Source organism: Myodes glareolus, chromosome 7 (genome assembly GCF_982192425.1).
Source record: "Myodes glareolus chromosome 7, mMyoGla1.1, whole genome shotgun sequence".
Classification (NCBI taxonomy): domain Eukaryota; kingdom Metazoa; phylum Chordata; class Mammalia; order Rodentia; family Cricetidae; genus Myodes; species Myodes glareolus.
Genome location: NC_142032.1, coordinates 11,594,144 through 11,607,646, shown reverse-complemented (window position 1 = coordinate 11,607,646; position 13,503 = coordinate 11,594,144). Strand labels below are relative to the sequence as shown.

The 13,503-nt window shown below is 39.3% G+C and overlaps 1 protein-coding gene across 7 annotated transcripts in view; it reads right to left on the bottom strand.

Annotated features, from left to right (window-relative positions):
- Positions 1 to 2,899: 2,899 nt before the first annotated feature.
- Positions 2,900 to 13,503, bottom strand: part of Sorcs1 (sortilin related VPS10 domain containing receptor 1) — a 515,423-nt gene continuing 504,819 nt past the window's right edge. Inside the window, exons 25-27 of one of the 7 annotated variants that reach the window (XM_085694085.2) lie at positions 12,217 to 12,322; positions 11,942 to 12,102; positions 2,900 to 3,352 (exon numbers count right to left, since the gene is read on the bottom strand). In XM_085694085.2, coding sequence (XP_085550211.2) covers positions 3,252 to 3,352; positions 11,942 to 12,102; positions 12,217 to 12,322 — 368 coding nt within the window. In that variant the 3' untranslated portion in view covers positions 2,900 to 3,251. Of the gene's footprint in view, positions 3,353 to 6,961; positions 10,589 to 11,941; positions 12,103 to 12,216; positions 12,323 to 13,503 lie in introns of those variants that run through there. The other 6 variants (XM_048424036.3, XM_048424035.3, XM_085694083.2 and 3 more) reach the window with 6 other exon arrangements.

The window sequence follows — 13,503 nt, the reverse complement described above, 5'->3', positions numbered from 1 at the left end:
GTCAGATTACTTAGTGTTGGTATTTGCAACAGATTTCCTGTATATCCACTTATTTCTTGAAGACAGAAGCAAAAACCAATTGTTTCTTTCTGGAGAGCTTAGATGGCCCACCTCTCCTGTGTTTCATGTCAAGGCAGGTAAAATGGAATAACTCTTTATGTGTGTAACTCAGCAGCAAAGGCTAGCAAAGAATTTTATGCCACTTTTAGAAGAATGATAACTTTTTTCCTTGTATAAATACTGTACCATATTTTGAAAAAAATTGTGTAATCTTTGAAATGTGGTTAAACTTTCTAATGTTAAGTCCCTCATTTTTAAATGAACACATCTAACTCAATATTTGCATATTTTAATCAAATATCCCCATCTATTTTTTAACCTGGTAAGTATCCACCACCACAACTTTTTTTTTTTTTTTTTTTTTTTTTTTTTTTTTTTTAGTAAATTTTATTAAATTATAAAAGTTTCCATTTCCACCCCCCCTCCCAACACCCTCCCACTCCCCCTACTCCCCCTCCTCCTCCCTCTTCGTCCCCCAGGGCGGTCAGGGTTTCCTGCCCTGTGGGAAGTTCCAGTTCCTTCCCCCTCCCTCCAGGTCCAGGAAGGTGAGTGTCCAAACAGACTGGATCCCCAAAATCCATTATATGTAGAGGAAACAGGTCCCAGTGTCATAGTCAATGGCTTTTCAGAAAGACTTCGGGTCAGCCACAGTCAGAGAATCCGGCCAAATTCGGAGAGTCTGGTTAGATCACGTCCTCTTTCAGTCCCAGTCCAACTGGCCTTGTTTTAACTCTAATTTCTGATGGCTTTTTGGCCCCTGCTTTTATTAAACCATTTGTATTTTCTTGAATCACATCATAAGCACTTTGGATTGTTTTTTATATAAATTCTAGAGAATAAAATAAAGGAATAATTATTTATAGGAAATTTGCAAATACATAATGTACTGGATAGGCTTCGGAAGTACAAACAATTAGTAAACAAAATTTACCTCCCCTTCTTTGTCTCTCAGTAGTTCTCTTGGTTATTTCTTTGGGAAAAAAATTACACCCAGTCCCATTGTGCTTGCTAGTTAAGGAGATGTAATGGAGGGGGGGAGTAAAAGTGAGAGGTGGGGAAGATTACATCTACCCTCCCTTTTCTCCGGATGTTCAGAGGCTACGCATCCATAGCCCTTGACAAGATCCGTTAAATTTCCAGCAGCAGCAATGATCTGAAGAAGAGAAGGGTGAATTCAATCTTTTCTGGGCACTCTTCCAGACAGAAACTTGGTCTGGCACATTGCTGAGGACAACTGTGTCTGCTTTGCTTTTGAGCCCTGTGAAATGTGGCACATGAAGAAGTTGGAAAATGATTTGCATGGTTTTGAAGAGCTCGGTTTAATGGAGCACACAGCTGAGCCCTGATGGGAGCAGGACCCCTGGGGAATTCATTTCTGGGACAATGATCACAGTGTGTCCTTCCTGCTTTCTGAACTCCACTTAACAAAAGAGAAAACACCCACTCTCCCTTGAAGTCCTTATAATAATTGAATAGCATAATGAGTGCACAGTGATATATACAATTTTTAAAAAATAAGAGTTGCTCTACTATTATTGTAGTCATTATTCTCAATTTCTTCATTTTACTTCTGTGTTAATTCTCTTTATTTTCAATAGAAAAATCTTGAGGCTGAGGGCTTAGTGTCCTAACACATCCTCACCCTCATTTGCATATGTGATTCCCACGGATAATTATGTCGAATTCTGTTAGTAATGCCTTTGTGCCTTGGCACTGGCCAATGAAAACTTCCTCTCCAGAGTTCTTCAGTACTCACTTTGAGTAGGCTAATCCCAGCCACTTGTCAAGCCTGTATGTGTGCCCTGGTATGGGAAGTACTATAAACACTTTGGTACTGTTACTAAGTGCGGTTGACACCCTTATTAGTGCCTGAAACAGGCTAACAGAAACAGCTGCTTGTTAGAAAATCAACAAGATGACTACGAAAGGTGAGGTGGCGGGCATGTGCAACAACCTCCACACCCAACTCAGAGTAAATCTGCCTGCATTTTTTTCTATTATTGGAGCTTATTATTATGGTTTAAGAATGACAGTCTTCAAAATGCCTTGGTTTGGGATGGACAAAACATTGTAAACAATAGGTCTAGGTCTCATCATAGCACATCTTCCTGTGTGTTTATGACCCATAACAGATCACTGTCCCTTCTTTTCATATAACACATAAAGTCAACTTTTACGTATGTGTGAATGTACATATATAATGTATAATTGTGCACTTTTATCTGCCAGCATGCTATAACATTTTCTTTAATCTAGTTACCATACCTTTATGCTATAAAATTTGTTATCCAGATCATATATAAATATGTATGTGTGTGTACATGGATAGTACGATTATACATTTTAAGTATTTTGAACCTTGGAAGTTCATTGTAGTGGGTGAGGAAACAAATGACAGTAAAAAATAATGACACATGTTAAGAAAATGTCAAAGTGAAACTCGTTGCTTTCCATGATAACCTAAAAATTTAATTAAAGTGAATAAAATATATTCAGAAAGTTCATGGATTACAGATACGAAAACAGCATAGTAATATTCTCATCTCACTATGAATTTCAATGGATAAAAATGACATTCAGAGTTGTTTAACTTTTAGTTCTTAAAGAGAATAATTACATACTTCAATAATTGTGATGCTCCTAGGAACTTTATATACAGTTTACAATTATATTATTACTAAATAGGCATATAGAGTTCCTTATAATAATGTCTTTTATAACTGATTTAAAGTACATTTAGTCCAAGTGTATGCAGACTGACTACATGTTCATTTCAAAGACAAAGAGAATGAACTAAACCATCCATGATCTTAGAAATTAGAAATAACAAGGGGTAATATATGTTTTTTTTAGATTTTTATTCAGTCTTCCTTATTTACATGTGTGTACATATTCACATTTTGTGGCAGGTACTGGTGAATGAATCCAGGGCACTGCATGTTAGGCAAGTAGACCTCTGTCACTGAGGTTCTCGCCTGGTGGTTTCTATGCAAACTATTATTTCATCCTGAAATATTTTAAATTCTGCTGTTCACATCTCACAAAATTTTCTTATGCCTCTACTTAGGAAAAATAATTCTATTTTTATTTTATGTGTATGGGTGTTTTGCCTGGATGTAAATCTGTGCACCACGTGTGTTCCTGGTGCCTGTGGAGGTCAGAAGAGGATGTCGGATCTCTTGGAACTGGAGTTACGGATGCTTGTGAGCCACCTTGTTGGTGCTGAGAATTGAACCCGGATCCTCTGCAAGAGCAGCCAATGTTCTTAACTGCTGAACCATCTCTCCAGCCTCTAGAAAAATAATTTTAATGGAAATCATCTATGTTAAATACAATTCTGTCATGATGTTTTTAATTAGTTTATATGCACTCATTAAGTCTTTTCTTCTATACCTAAAAGCTGTTGTTAACATCATATATATGTATATATATATACATACATATATATAAACATTATTTTAAGCTTTTAAGCAGGTACATACAGACACATATCTAAATACATTAGTGTTGTTCATGACATGCTTTTATATTTGGAAGTGTGTGCCTTCCTTTAAAACCTTTCATTTGCCTTGTCATAGAGAACCTCAAATGCTGGCTTCACATAACCCTCCGTAATGCGGCTCTAATGATAGCTTAGCATTCCTGGGAGCAGAGTCAGGTTGTCAAATGTGAATTGCTGTGCAATCTGTAAACTGTGTGTTGCTTCCAGGTGTGGGAATTGGGTGATGATGCCATGCTTATCTAGGGGTCTCGGGCTGAAATGATGATAGCTATGAGGGTTGTCTTATGTTTTTATCTTTCTCCTTTCCTTCCAGAAAGGACCTCTTCTTTCAACTACTATATTCAAATATTTCCTCTTTGTTTTGCTTTTGGGATGGCATCCTTAAGTAGCTAAGGCGAGTAGTGATCCTCCTGCCTCAGCACAAAAGCCAGTTCAAATTACTTTCAAACTATCAACTGCACTATTCTATGGTATTATTTTGTGTAAAACAGAACAAACAAAAAAATCAATCTGCCCTCCCATTTTAGTGTGGTTGATACCTATTAATTGTTTTTCATCTATTTTGAGCTTCCAGACATGAAGTATGTGAAGGTGCTTGCCGGGCTTTCCTTGTGATGCTCTGTGAGTTGGGGGACTTTTATTGTGCTGTATTTCATAGTGTGGAGATTCCTTTTTTTTTTTTAACACACTTTCCCCTTGATTATGAGAAGTCTATTTTCCCATAAGCATTCCTAATTGGTTTTGTTTTCTGGGTGATGCAATTCTAAGGTTAACTTTGAAAACAAGCAATGCACTTTGTCTCCAAACAGATTGTCTAGTTTTCAGCCTTTCAGATCCAAGAGAAACATTCCCTGGACATCTAGACATGGTTGCTTCTGAAGACAAACTACCCTCTTCCTTACCCTGTCCCGATCACTCCAATTCCTATGATGTTTTATTTTTACACCTCTGTGTCTTGAAACTATCATTTATGTAAAATAGCAGTATATGTTATAGTGAACTATATAGTTCCTTAGTATCCCATTAGCATGCATATTTTATGAAGGCAGCTATAAAATATCTGCCTTATTGGCATTTGTGTTATCAATGTCTATAACTATGTTTGCACATACAGATAAATTCATATATATATATATATATATATATATATATATATATATACTGTAAACCACAGATTCCTATCAGTGTATGCCATATCATTTATAATAGTCACTTTCTTGCAACTTTTTTCACTTGGAATCATTTTTTGATTCTCCTATTATGAAAGCAACATCCAAATCTGCATTTCCTTTAAATATTCCTTTTTCTTTCTTAATCAATTGTGTGTGTGCGCGCGCGTGTGCACGCGCGCGTGTGCTAGTGCATGCATAGCAGGATGAACACATAGAGACATAGAGGTAAGAGGACCACCCTTGGGAGTCAGTTCACTTCTGCCACCTTGTGGGATCTGGATTGAGTTCAGGCCGTTGTCAGGCTATGTACAAACATCTCTAAAGTTACCTTGCTTGTCCCAAACACGATTTTTTCAAACACACGTTTCTATTATTTCCATAGAAAAGAAACAGAGAAATTATTGATGATTTAGAAACCAAAATTAGGACTTTGATTTTTTTATCCCACTTTCTAGCTAGTACTTTTCCTTCCTTTTTTTTCTAAACAGCAATTATTTTCCTTAAATTAATGTCTAAGAATAGCTCCTGAACACAGCAGTTTGAGCACTGGCAGCGAGGAAGGGCAGGGAGGTGTTGATTCTTGACAAATAGCAATTGGACATGTAATTAGAGGTGCTGGCCGTGTTAGGTTTGCCCTGTGAAGCCACCTCAGAGATCAGTGCTAAATAAAATGGACTTACTGACAATGCTAAGCTAAGAATCAGGGTTTGAGTTTCATCAGACATCTATCTAGTGCCCCCTAATGGCAATGTCCAGTGGTCAATGATGAAGGCATGTAAAGAATAAGCTAAAATATAGATTTGGGAAGAAAAGTATAACAGACCACATTCACTTACACACGACATCAACCATCTAAATATGTACACATGACAAACAAGTCAGAGAAGGGCATGTCCATTTAATCTGTGTGTCGACAAAGGAGCTCTGCCCATTGGATCTTGGTTGTTCCACTGACTAGTCTGTTCTTTCAAACTCACCCTCTACACTCCCTTTTCTACTCTCTGTCTCATTAATTGGCATCTCATAGAATCTGATGCCCACAACGGAAGCATCACTGGCCTGAATTGTGCCTTCTCCATGGCTTGAGTTCTGGCTAGATGTAGATGCTGTGTCCTCGGCTTCAATTAGTTGTCCCAGCCCAAGAACTCTGGAAATACCTGTGTCCCTCCAGCTTTGCAAAATTACAGGCTTCCTCTTGAGGCATGTGTGCTCTTTGTTGGCAAATTGCCTCTTTTGTTATTTAAGCAACAAATCTCATATTTAATCACTTCTGTATGAATTACCTAGGAACATTATTTTTTGACCCCACCCTGACTGACACAAGAGATGGCCCACTCTGATAAGACAGAACAACGTACTTTCTGGCCTTGAAAAGATAGAAGGATCAGATTACTTAATTTGTAAAGTTAAAGACAGGCTAAAAACAGTCAATATTCTCATTCTGAAACTGAGCTAATTAGCAGTGACATTCTAACCCCAATAGACCTTTGGGAAGGCAAAGGGTGGTTTAGTGTTTGTAGACCCAATATGAGGAACAATATATATCCAATGAAATTGGAATTATGTGGGCAAGCCACATGAATGAAAACTATTTTTATCTTGTCCACATTTTTATTTCTACTAATTTCAAACCACCTATAGCCTTCTTTTGGAAATGACTCCCCCACAAAGAATGACAAAACTAGAAGGGGTCATCCTCCTCCTACTATATGCAGGAAGACACTGCAGTTTGTGTTTGTGGGAGCAAATTTGCTCAAGGTCACACAGCTGCACAGACAGATGCAGAAGCTCCTTCTCCAGTTCGTAGTACAAAGTTCTTTCGGTCTACCGAAAAAGCCCTGAACATGACTCAAGTTCCATTTCATTGCATTCGGGTTTCGTACTTCTGTAATCAAACGGTTTTTCTTAAAAAATAGTTTTGTTCCTTATTAATAGACTACACATTTGAACTAATAGCAACAAACATATTGCTCATTGCAAAGTAACCACTTTGGAGTGATCTTTAAATGCAACATTGTACTTGAATAAAGTAACAGACATTGTACAGTCAATTGGGATGAAAAATAGAGTTCAGGGAACAGAGCACATTGTGAGATAAAAACGGAAGGGTACAGAGTTAAAGGTGCCCTCACACAATCAGCATTTATGAAGTCTTATAACTGCATCAGTTTTATATAAAATATCTAGACCCTGTTTTGATAGTAAATAAACACATTGAGGTCGAGACTTTAGAGACATTATCCGTTTAATAAATATGATTGTAAAAGCAATAAACAAGAGCAATTATACATTACACTACATAGTATTTAACAAAAAATACATCAAAAAAGTCATTTAAAATTAGAAGTAGTTCCGATACTGTAAGAAAACTTTCATTTTTTTTTAAATTGGCTTCCTATAAAAATAAGTTGGCAAATGAGGGGTTTCAATGCTTAGTTGGAATCCTGGAAAACACAGAACAGCTGCCAAGCACCCCATTGCTTTCAATGTTGCTGTTTGGAACTTCTGGAAAAGAAAATCAAAGCAAACCTCTGCAATTTGGACAGTGAATCCAATTAGGAATAAGGCAAAGGGGAAATGGTGGTGGGTAGTTCAGGGTACAGCGTGCACAGTTTGCCCTCTGGGCTTTTAAGCAATGTTGCAGTATCCATTTTTTAGCTTGCCTCAAATCTTACTGTCTACGCATTCCTCCCCACGCTCCTTTGGCCTTGAGTTCACCAGACTCCTCATCGTACTTGCGTCTGCTATTAGTGAGAGATAGGCACTTGGGTCCCTCCCACATGTAAGTTCTCAATGTTACTTTCTCCTTGGGATTTTACAGCAAGACCTGGTATGGAGGTTCTCAAACTTGAGTGTATATCACAATCACCTACATGACTTGCTGAAACATATTGCGGGGAGCACCGTGACCGATAAGAAGAAAACAGCACTATCGATCCCTTAGAATTTCCAACATAGCATGGTGTGTTTGAGCCTGGTTTGAATCCGCATTTCAAAGAAGTACAGGTGACAGTGATACTGTCATCCTAAGCCTGACACTTTGAGAACCGCGAGGCCAGGTTACAGGAACTATGAGGTCTCCTCTAAGCACTACCTTGCCTCACCAGTTACCTACAGGAGGGAGGGAACTTTGAGGAGAGGCACATGAGGACACTGGAGAGGCTCGATCTATCATCTATCGCTGACCACTTTGGTCACTTTCCAGGATGTCAGGTATCTCATGCCCGTCTCTATTTTAGAGGAAGATTGACAGCCCCTGCTTCCTTGTGCCTCTTCTTTCACTCACCGTCATTTCACCGGGAACTATGTTTCACAATACTATTCTAGGCAAGACCCTGTACTGAATCATGAGTGGTCTCCATTTCTCAATAATAATTTTCTAGTTAGAATAATTTGAACTGCAACTCCGAGGATTCCCTGTGATGGTTTGAATGAATGTGTTTTGGTTTTCAAATACTTTGTCTTCCAGACTAACTATGGAGGACTCCAATTGAAGAGAATCAATGACGACTTTTCCTATGAGATAGGATACCTGGCAGGCTGGGGACTGATTACGTCCCCAGGTATAATTTACTGCCCAAATCAAATGGGCATCTTCTACCATAAAGCTTTCTTCTTGAATAACCTCTGACAACAGTTTTTCTACTCTCCCATTTCCTCGGCCATACATGTACAGGGGTCATGTAGTCACTGAATCGGCCACACAAGTGTAGAAATCATACTAATCATTGGGATACACCGGGGGTCCTTGCCAATCCTCTGTTGTTAGCCTTGGGACACAGCCAAAAAGGAGGCTAGGTTCTAAAAGTAGTTTACTAAAATGTCTTTCATCCTAACTTAGGAGTGGTCTTGGTCTAACCCAGAGAAAAAAGGAGACTTCAGTCATATGAAAGGACCTCTTTCTGTGAGTCTTCTTTCATGATTTCTCTTAGGAAACTGATTTTTTTCTTGTTTTTAAGGCCCTAAAGGTTGTGAACCTTACCTTTCTGTAAGCAGATATTCTTTCTTCATATTGACTTTTTTTTCCTTATAAATACCATGGCAATCAAAGATCAAAATTGCACACATGAAATCAGTGAGATCATCTTAAATGGCCAAAGCCTCATCCAGATATAAGAGAAGACTGATTGATTTTTATCATTTTTTTCAATACTTTCATGTGGTAAGTCCATTAACCTACTTCTCCTTCTGGTTAAAAATCAGCTTTATTTTATAAACATGGTTATTCTAAAGAGGAAATATCAGATAACAGTAACTATCATAGAACATATTACCCTGCAATATAGTCATACATTCAAAACATTTCTCATGAGAATCTTCTAGATTCAGATCACATAAGATCTTTGTTAGTGCACAGAAAACCATCACTGTTCCTCTATATGCTTTACTTTCCAAAGTATATGGCCAGATTTGGGTTGCTTTGCGTGTATCAACTCTTTCACACACAAGTATATGTTTCCAGGTGGGAAAGACAGAGGTATTTGGCAAAAGAAGATTCTAGAGGACAAGAATAAGGGGAAATGTAACTGACGCCAGCTGGGCAGGATGCAGCAGCCTGGCCAGAGTGGGGGAAGCTGGCATGCGTGGGAGTGTAGCAAATTGATTGGATGAAGACCTGCGAGAGAAGGCGCCAGGGTTGGCATCGGCTAGGCCAGTGTTTGGAATTAACAGGTTTAATGGCCAAAATCTAGCAACACATTTGAAGAGAAAACATGAGAGCTGTCGAAAGATAATGGGGGATAAAGAGGAAAAAATTGAGAGACATCAAGAGAAACATGTCCACACACAGGTAACAAACAAACATAATAACAAGTATGTACTGGAAAAATTTTCCCACTTTTTTTGTTTTGTTTTTGTTTTTACATTACTTGGGGCAAGGAGAAAAGTTGAGCAGGAAACAGAGGTCCATTTCTGATATGTTTTGTTTCCCAATCTCCCTTCTGTTCCTATTAAACCTGCCTACATCGATATGAATCTTTATGAAGGATCTTTGTTCCTGCGGCCACAGAGAATGGAGAGAAATCAGCCTGAGGTCACCGCTGACCAACAGAGCCTCTAAGACTAACTTAGAAAGGAAAAATACCAATAAGTAAAACAGAGAAGCAGCTCAGGGTTTCAAACTCCTGTGCACGTCTTTGTGTCTTGTGAAAATGGCTGGAGATGGCTAATCCACCATCAGCCTGTCGTGCTAAAGTAGCTGTGAAATCTAGAGCCAAGAATATTTCCAAAAATACATGCAGATTTCCTTGGCCTGTATATGTTATGAATTTTCTACAAACACGACCGATCAGAAAAAGAGAAGAGAGGGGGAGAGGAGTGTTTTCCATTAAAATAGAGCACCTGTAGACTGCCCCTCCGAACGTGTTCTCAAGGTATTGTCCACATGCACAGGCTTAAAGCTAAAAACCCTTGTTGTCTGTGTCTGAAGAATTTAAAAGTTCCGATGCAGTGAGTGTTTATTTGTTACTTTAGATTTTGATTGTTTTTATTTTATTTTTGTTTGTTTTACTGGCGTCCTCCATTCAAACATTTACATAGGTAGGGATTTCTTTTGTGCTTTGATTCTCAGCAACTATGGAAATACTTCCTGGCAAAATAGGAAACAGAACAACAGAAGAAAAAGAAAACACAAAGTTAGTGGTCAGGAAGGGTGATGGACTTGACAAGAGCGCAATTCTTTCTGATCAGCAGGTCTCCTGTAGTCTTTGGGGGTTTTCCTTAGATTGCAAACTGTGCCCCAGCAGATCCCCGCTTTGGTGATGAAGGTGGAGTGGCTTGTCTTGATCTTTGCAATCGGAGAGATGAGTCACCAGGTTGAGAAGAAGGGGAGGGAGGGGAGGGTAAAGCTACTCTCCTAAGAGAAAACGTGTAACACTTACTCATTTAATGCACTGGAAATAGAAAGGAATCAGAGACTGCAATATGCACGAGATGTGGCTAGCAAAGGAGGAACTGTCACTTTAATAAGCAGGCACTGTGTTTCACACTACAGAAATGGAGACAGAGGACCAAACGACCCCCTAGTTCATGCAGCATTTGGGATGCTTTGGAAGCAGATAGGCAGAGTAGGACAGTCAGACAGAAAAGCTTTTATACTTTTTAACCCAATGCTATTGTGTCTTTTTATTACCCTGTCTCCACCAAATGAAAGAAAATGAACTGTGAAAATTGAACACCAGATGTGGCTGCAATTGTTATTATTATCCCTGGCTAGTGCTATTCATTGCATTTAAACTTCCCCAATATAGCCACAGCCTTTCTCATATCCATTTAAACTCATTTGTTTCCAAGCAGCAGATTAAAAATCTTGTCTCTGAAGGCATTCTACGTGATCTGGCCTCATGACTTTAGCATGAAGCATGAACTATCCTGCAATTTCCCCATCTTAGTAAGCCATAGACAGCAGCACCCAAGGAGGGAGAGGGATCGGCTCTCTGGTTCCTCATGGAACTGTCTTAGTTCCTCAAAAACATCCTCTGTAATAGAGTAAGAGTTACCAGCTGAGCTGTAGGCTTCCTCCAGCTAGGTCTCAGACTCCCATGCTTTGGCTCCAGGGAGACAAAGCAACATTGTCATCCAATGCCGACGTTTGTAGTTATCACAGAGAAAGGCACCTCTCTAGCCTAATTCTCCAATTGGTCTCTTAACATCCCCAAATCCTAAATATTCTACAAACTGCTCGCCCTTCCTTGTTCTCAGTTTTCATATGGGTGATAGTTTCAAGACAGCCATTGACCAAAAACAGAATACAACACCAAAATCTTTTTCTAATTGTCAGGTTAGCCAATATTCTTCTGTTGGGCTCTTCTGGTATTTTAAAACAGTCTGGTCTTAGAGCTCTCTGTAGGAGAGACTGCGGTTTTGTGCACAACTTGCTTACTGCCTGACTTTCTCCCTACCTCCCCGAGCCGCGGCAGCTTTCCCTCCTTCAGTAGCAGTAGTGAAAGACTATATGTTCATTGCTAATGTACTTTGAAGCTTGGAGTTTTAGAAACCGATTTTCTTTCTTTTTTTTTTTTTTAAGGAGGGAAATTTAAAGGAGAGTAAAAAAAAACTACAAAAGAGCAAGAAAGGGGCATTTTAGCAGTTTCTCTCACAAGTGTTAGAACAGAAAAAAAGTGGTTACATGAAGCCAAAAAGGGGTTAGAAGGTGGGTTAGTGTGGACTACTCAGCCTGGGCAGCTGATGACCACTGGGCATCATTTACCTAGGTGCTGCGATTCCACCTTCTCATCTACAAGCTGGCCAGGCCACCTGAGGTCAGGGTGAGGGACACTGGGCCTGCTTTCAGTGTGACTGACTGGACTGATCAGCTCCTGTTCTTTCTCATTTTGCATCTGGGCATAAACATTAATCCCCGGGATCTTCCTAAAACATTAACAGAAAGCATCACTGCCCTGTCCCAGAGCTGATTCAGTGCTTCTGAGCCTGTCGGAAAGAGGGAAGAGGTTGGGGGCAGGGGATGGATGGGGAAACACGCACCTTTTAAACTTGTAGATAACGAATACAGCCAGACCCACAAACACGACTGAGAGCAACATCAGCATTGCAGATCCACTGTGGGTTGGAGTGAGGTCCACCAGGGGGGCTGGGGGAGCAGACAAAGTACAAACATTAGAAGAGTCTTGAGAAGGTCCATATGGCTCACACACAATATTGGTAGGTCCTGGAAAACCATGTGGGATCTACAGGTCACTGGACCACAGCTGTGCATGCATCTGAGTGTGCCTCCATCCTGAAAATGCTCCAACCTGTCTGTCCAAGACCTACAGTGGATCAAGGGAAAACAGAAGAGGTCCTAGCTCTGTTCAACCAAACGTCTACTGTCTAGACTTGGACTATTTGCTTCATCTTAATTTGTCTAATGTAGCTAAAGAATAATAGCACATAACTGACTGGATGTCTTTGAGGACCGAGTTGTTATATCTACTAATCAATCTCTTTATAAGCATTTCCTTTCATTCTAGCATTGCTGCTGTCATTATAATTAATTAACCAACATGTGTTACTGATGAGTTTACATTCTGATAAAAAGCCACTGTAAGAATGAAGTATCAAACATGGAACCTACTCCATATAGCTCAGTGAAGCTCACCTTCGTTGTGCTCAGAGCCCCTACTTGAGCATACACTTGGTTGGGTAAAATCATCTTTTTTTAAAAAAAAAAAAACTTACTCTGTAATAAAACATTCAATGTTTTATGTAATTTACTGAGTAGTATACTAAAAGGAGCAGCAGAAGGGTTCTATGGGTACATTTCCATGTTATTATAAGGTAGAAACATGGGAAACTATTGTAAGTCAGAAATAGTTTGCATTTCTTTTCTTAATACTATTCTTTTGTATGGTTTGTATGTATTATATGCAAGTTTTACCAACTAAGCACAGTCAAAGAACAGTCAAACCATAAATAGGAGGTGTGTGTGTGTGTGTGTGTGTGTGTGTGTGTGTGTGAGAGAGAGAGAGAGAGAGAGAGAGAGAGAGAGAGAGAGAGAGAGAGAGAGAGAATTATGACTTAGTTGTATCTCTACCTTGGCAGAAGCAAGACAAAGAACTGAAAAGCTATGGAGCATGCTAACATTTCATTTTGCACCCAGAAAACTCAGTGAATGCTTGAGATGGCATCCTACCCCAGGAACTCCAGCACTTCACATATGAGCTTCCTCACAGACAAAGTTGAAATACCTGTATGCTTGAGGTTCTGTCTCTGAGTTTTCTTTATAAGTCACTTCTATGAAACATCGCTCCCCAACCCCAACTCTCATCCTCA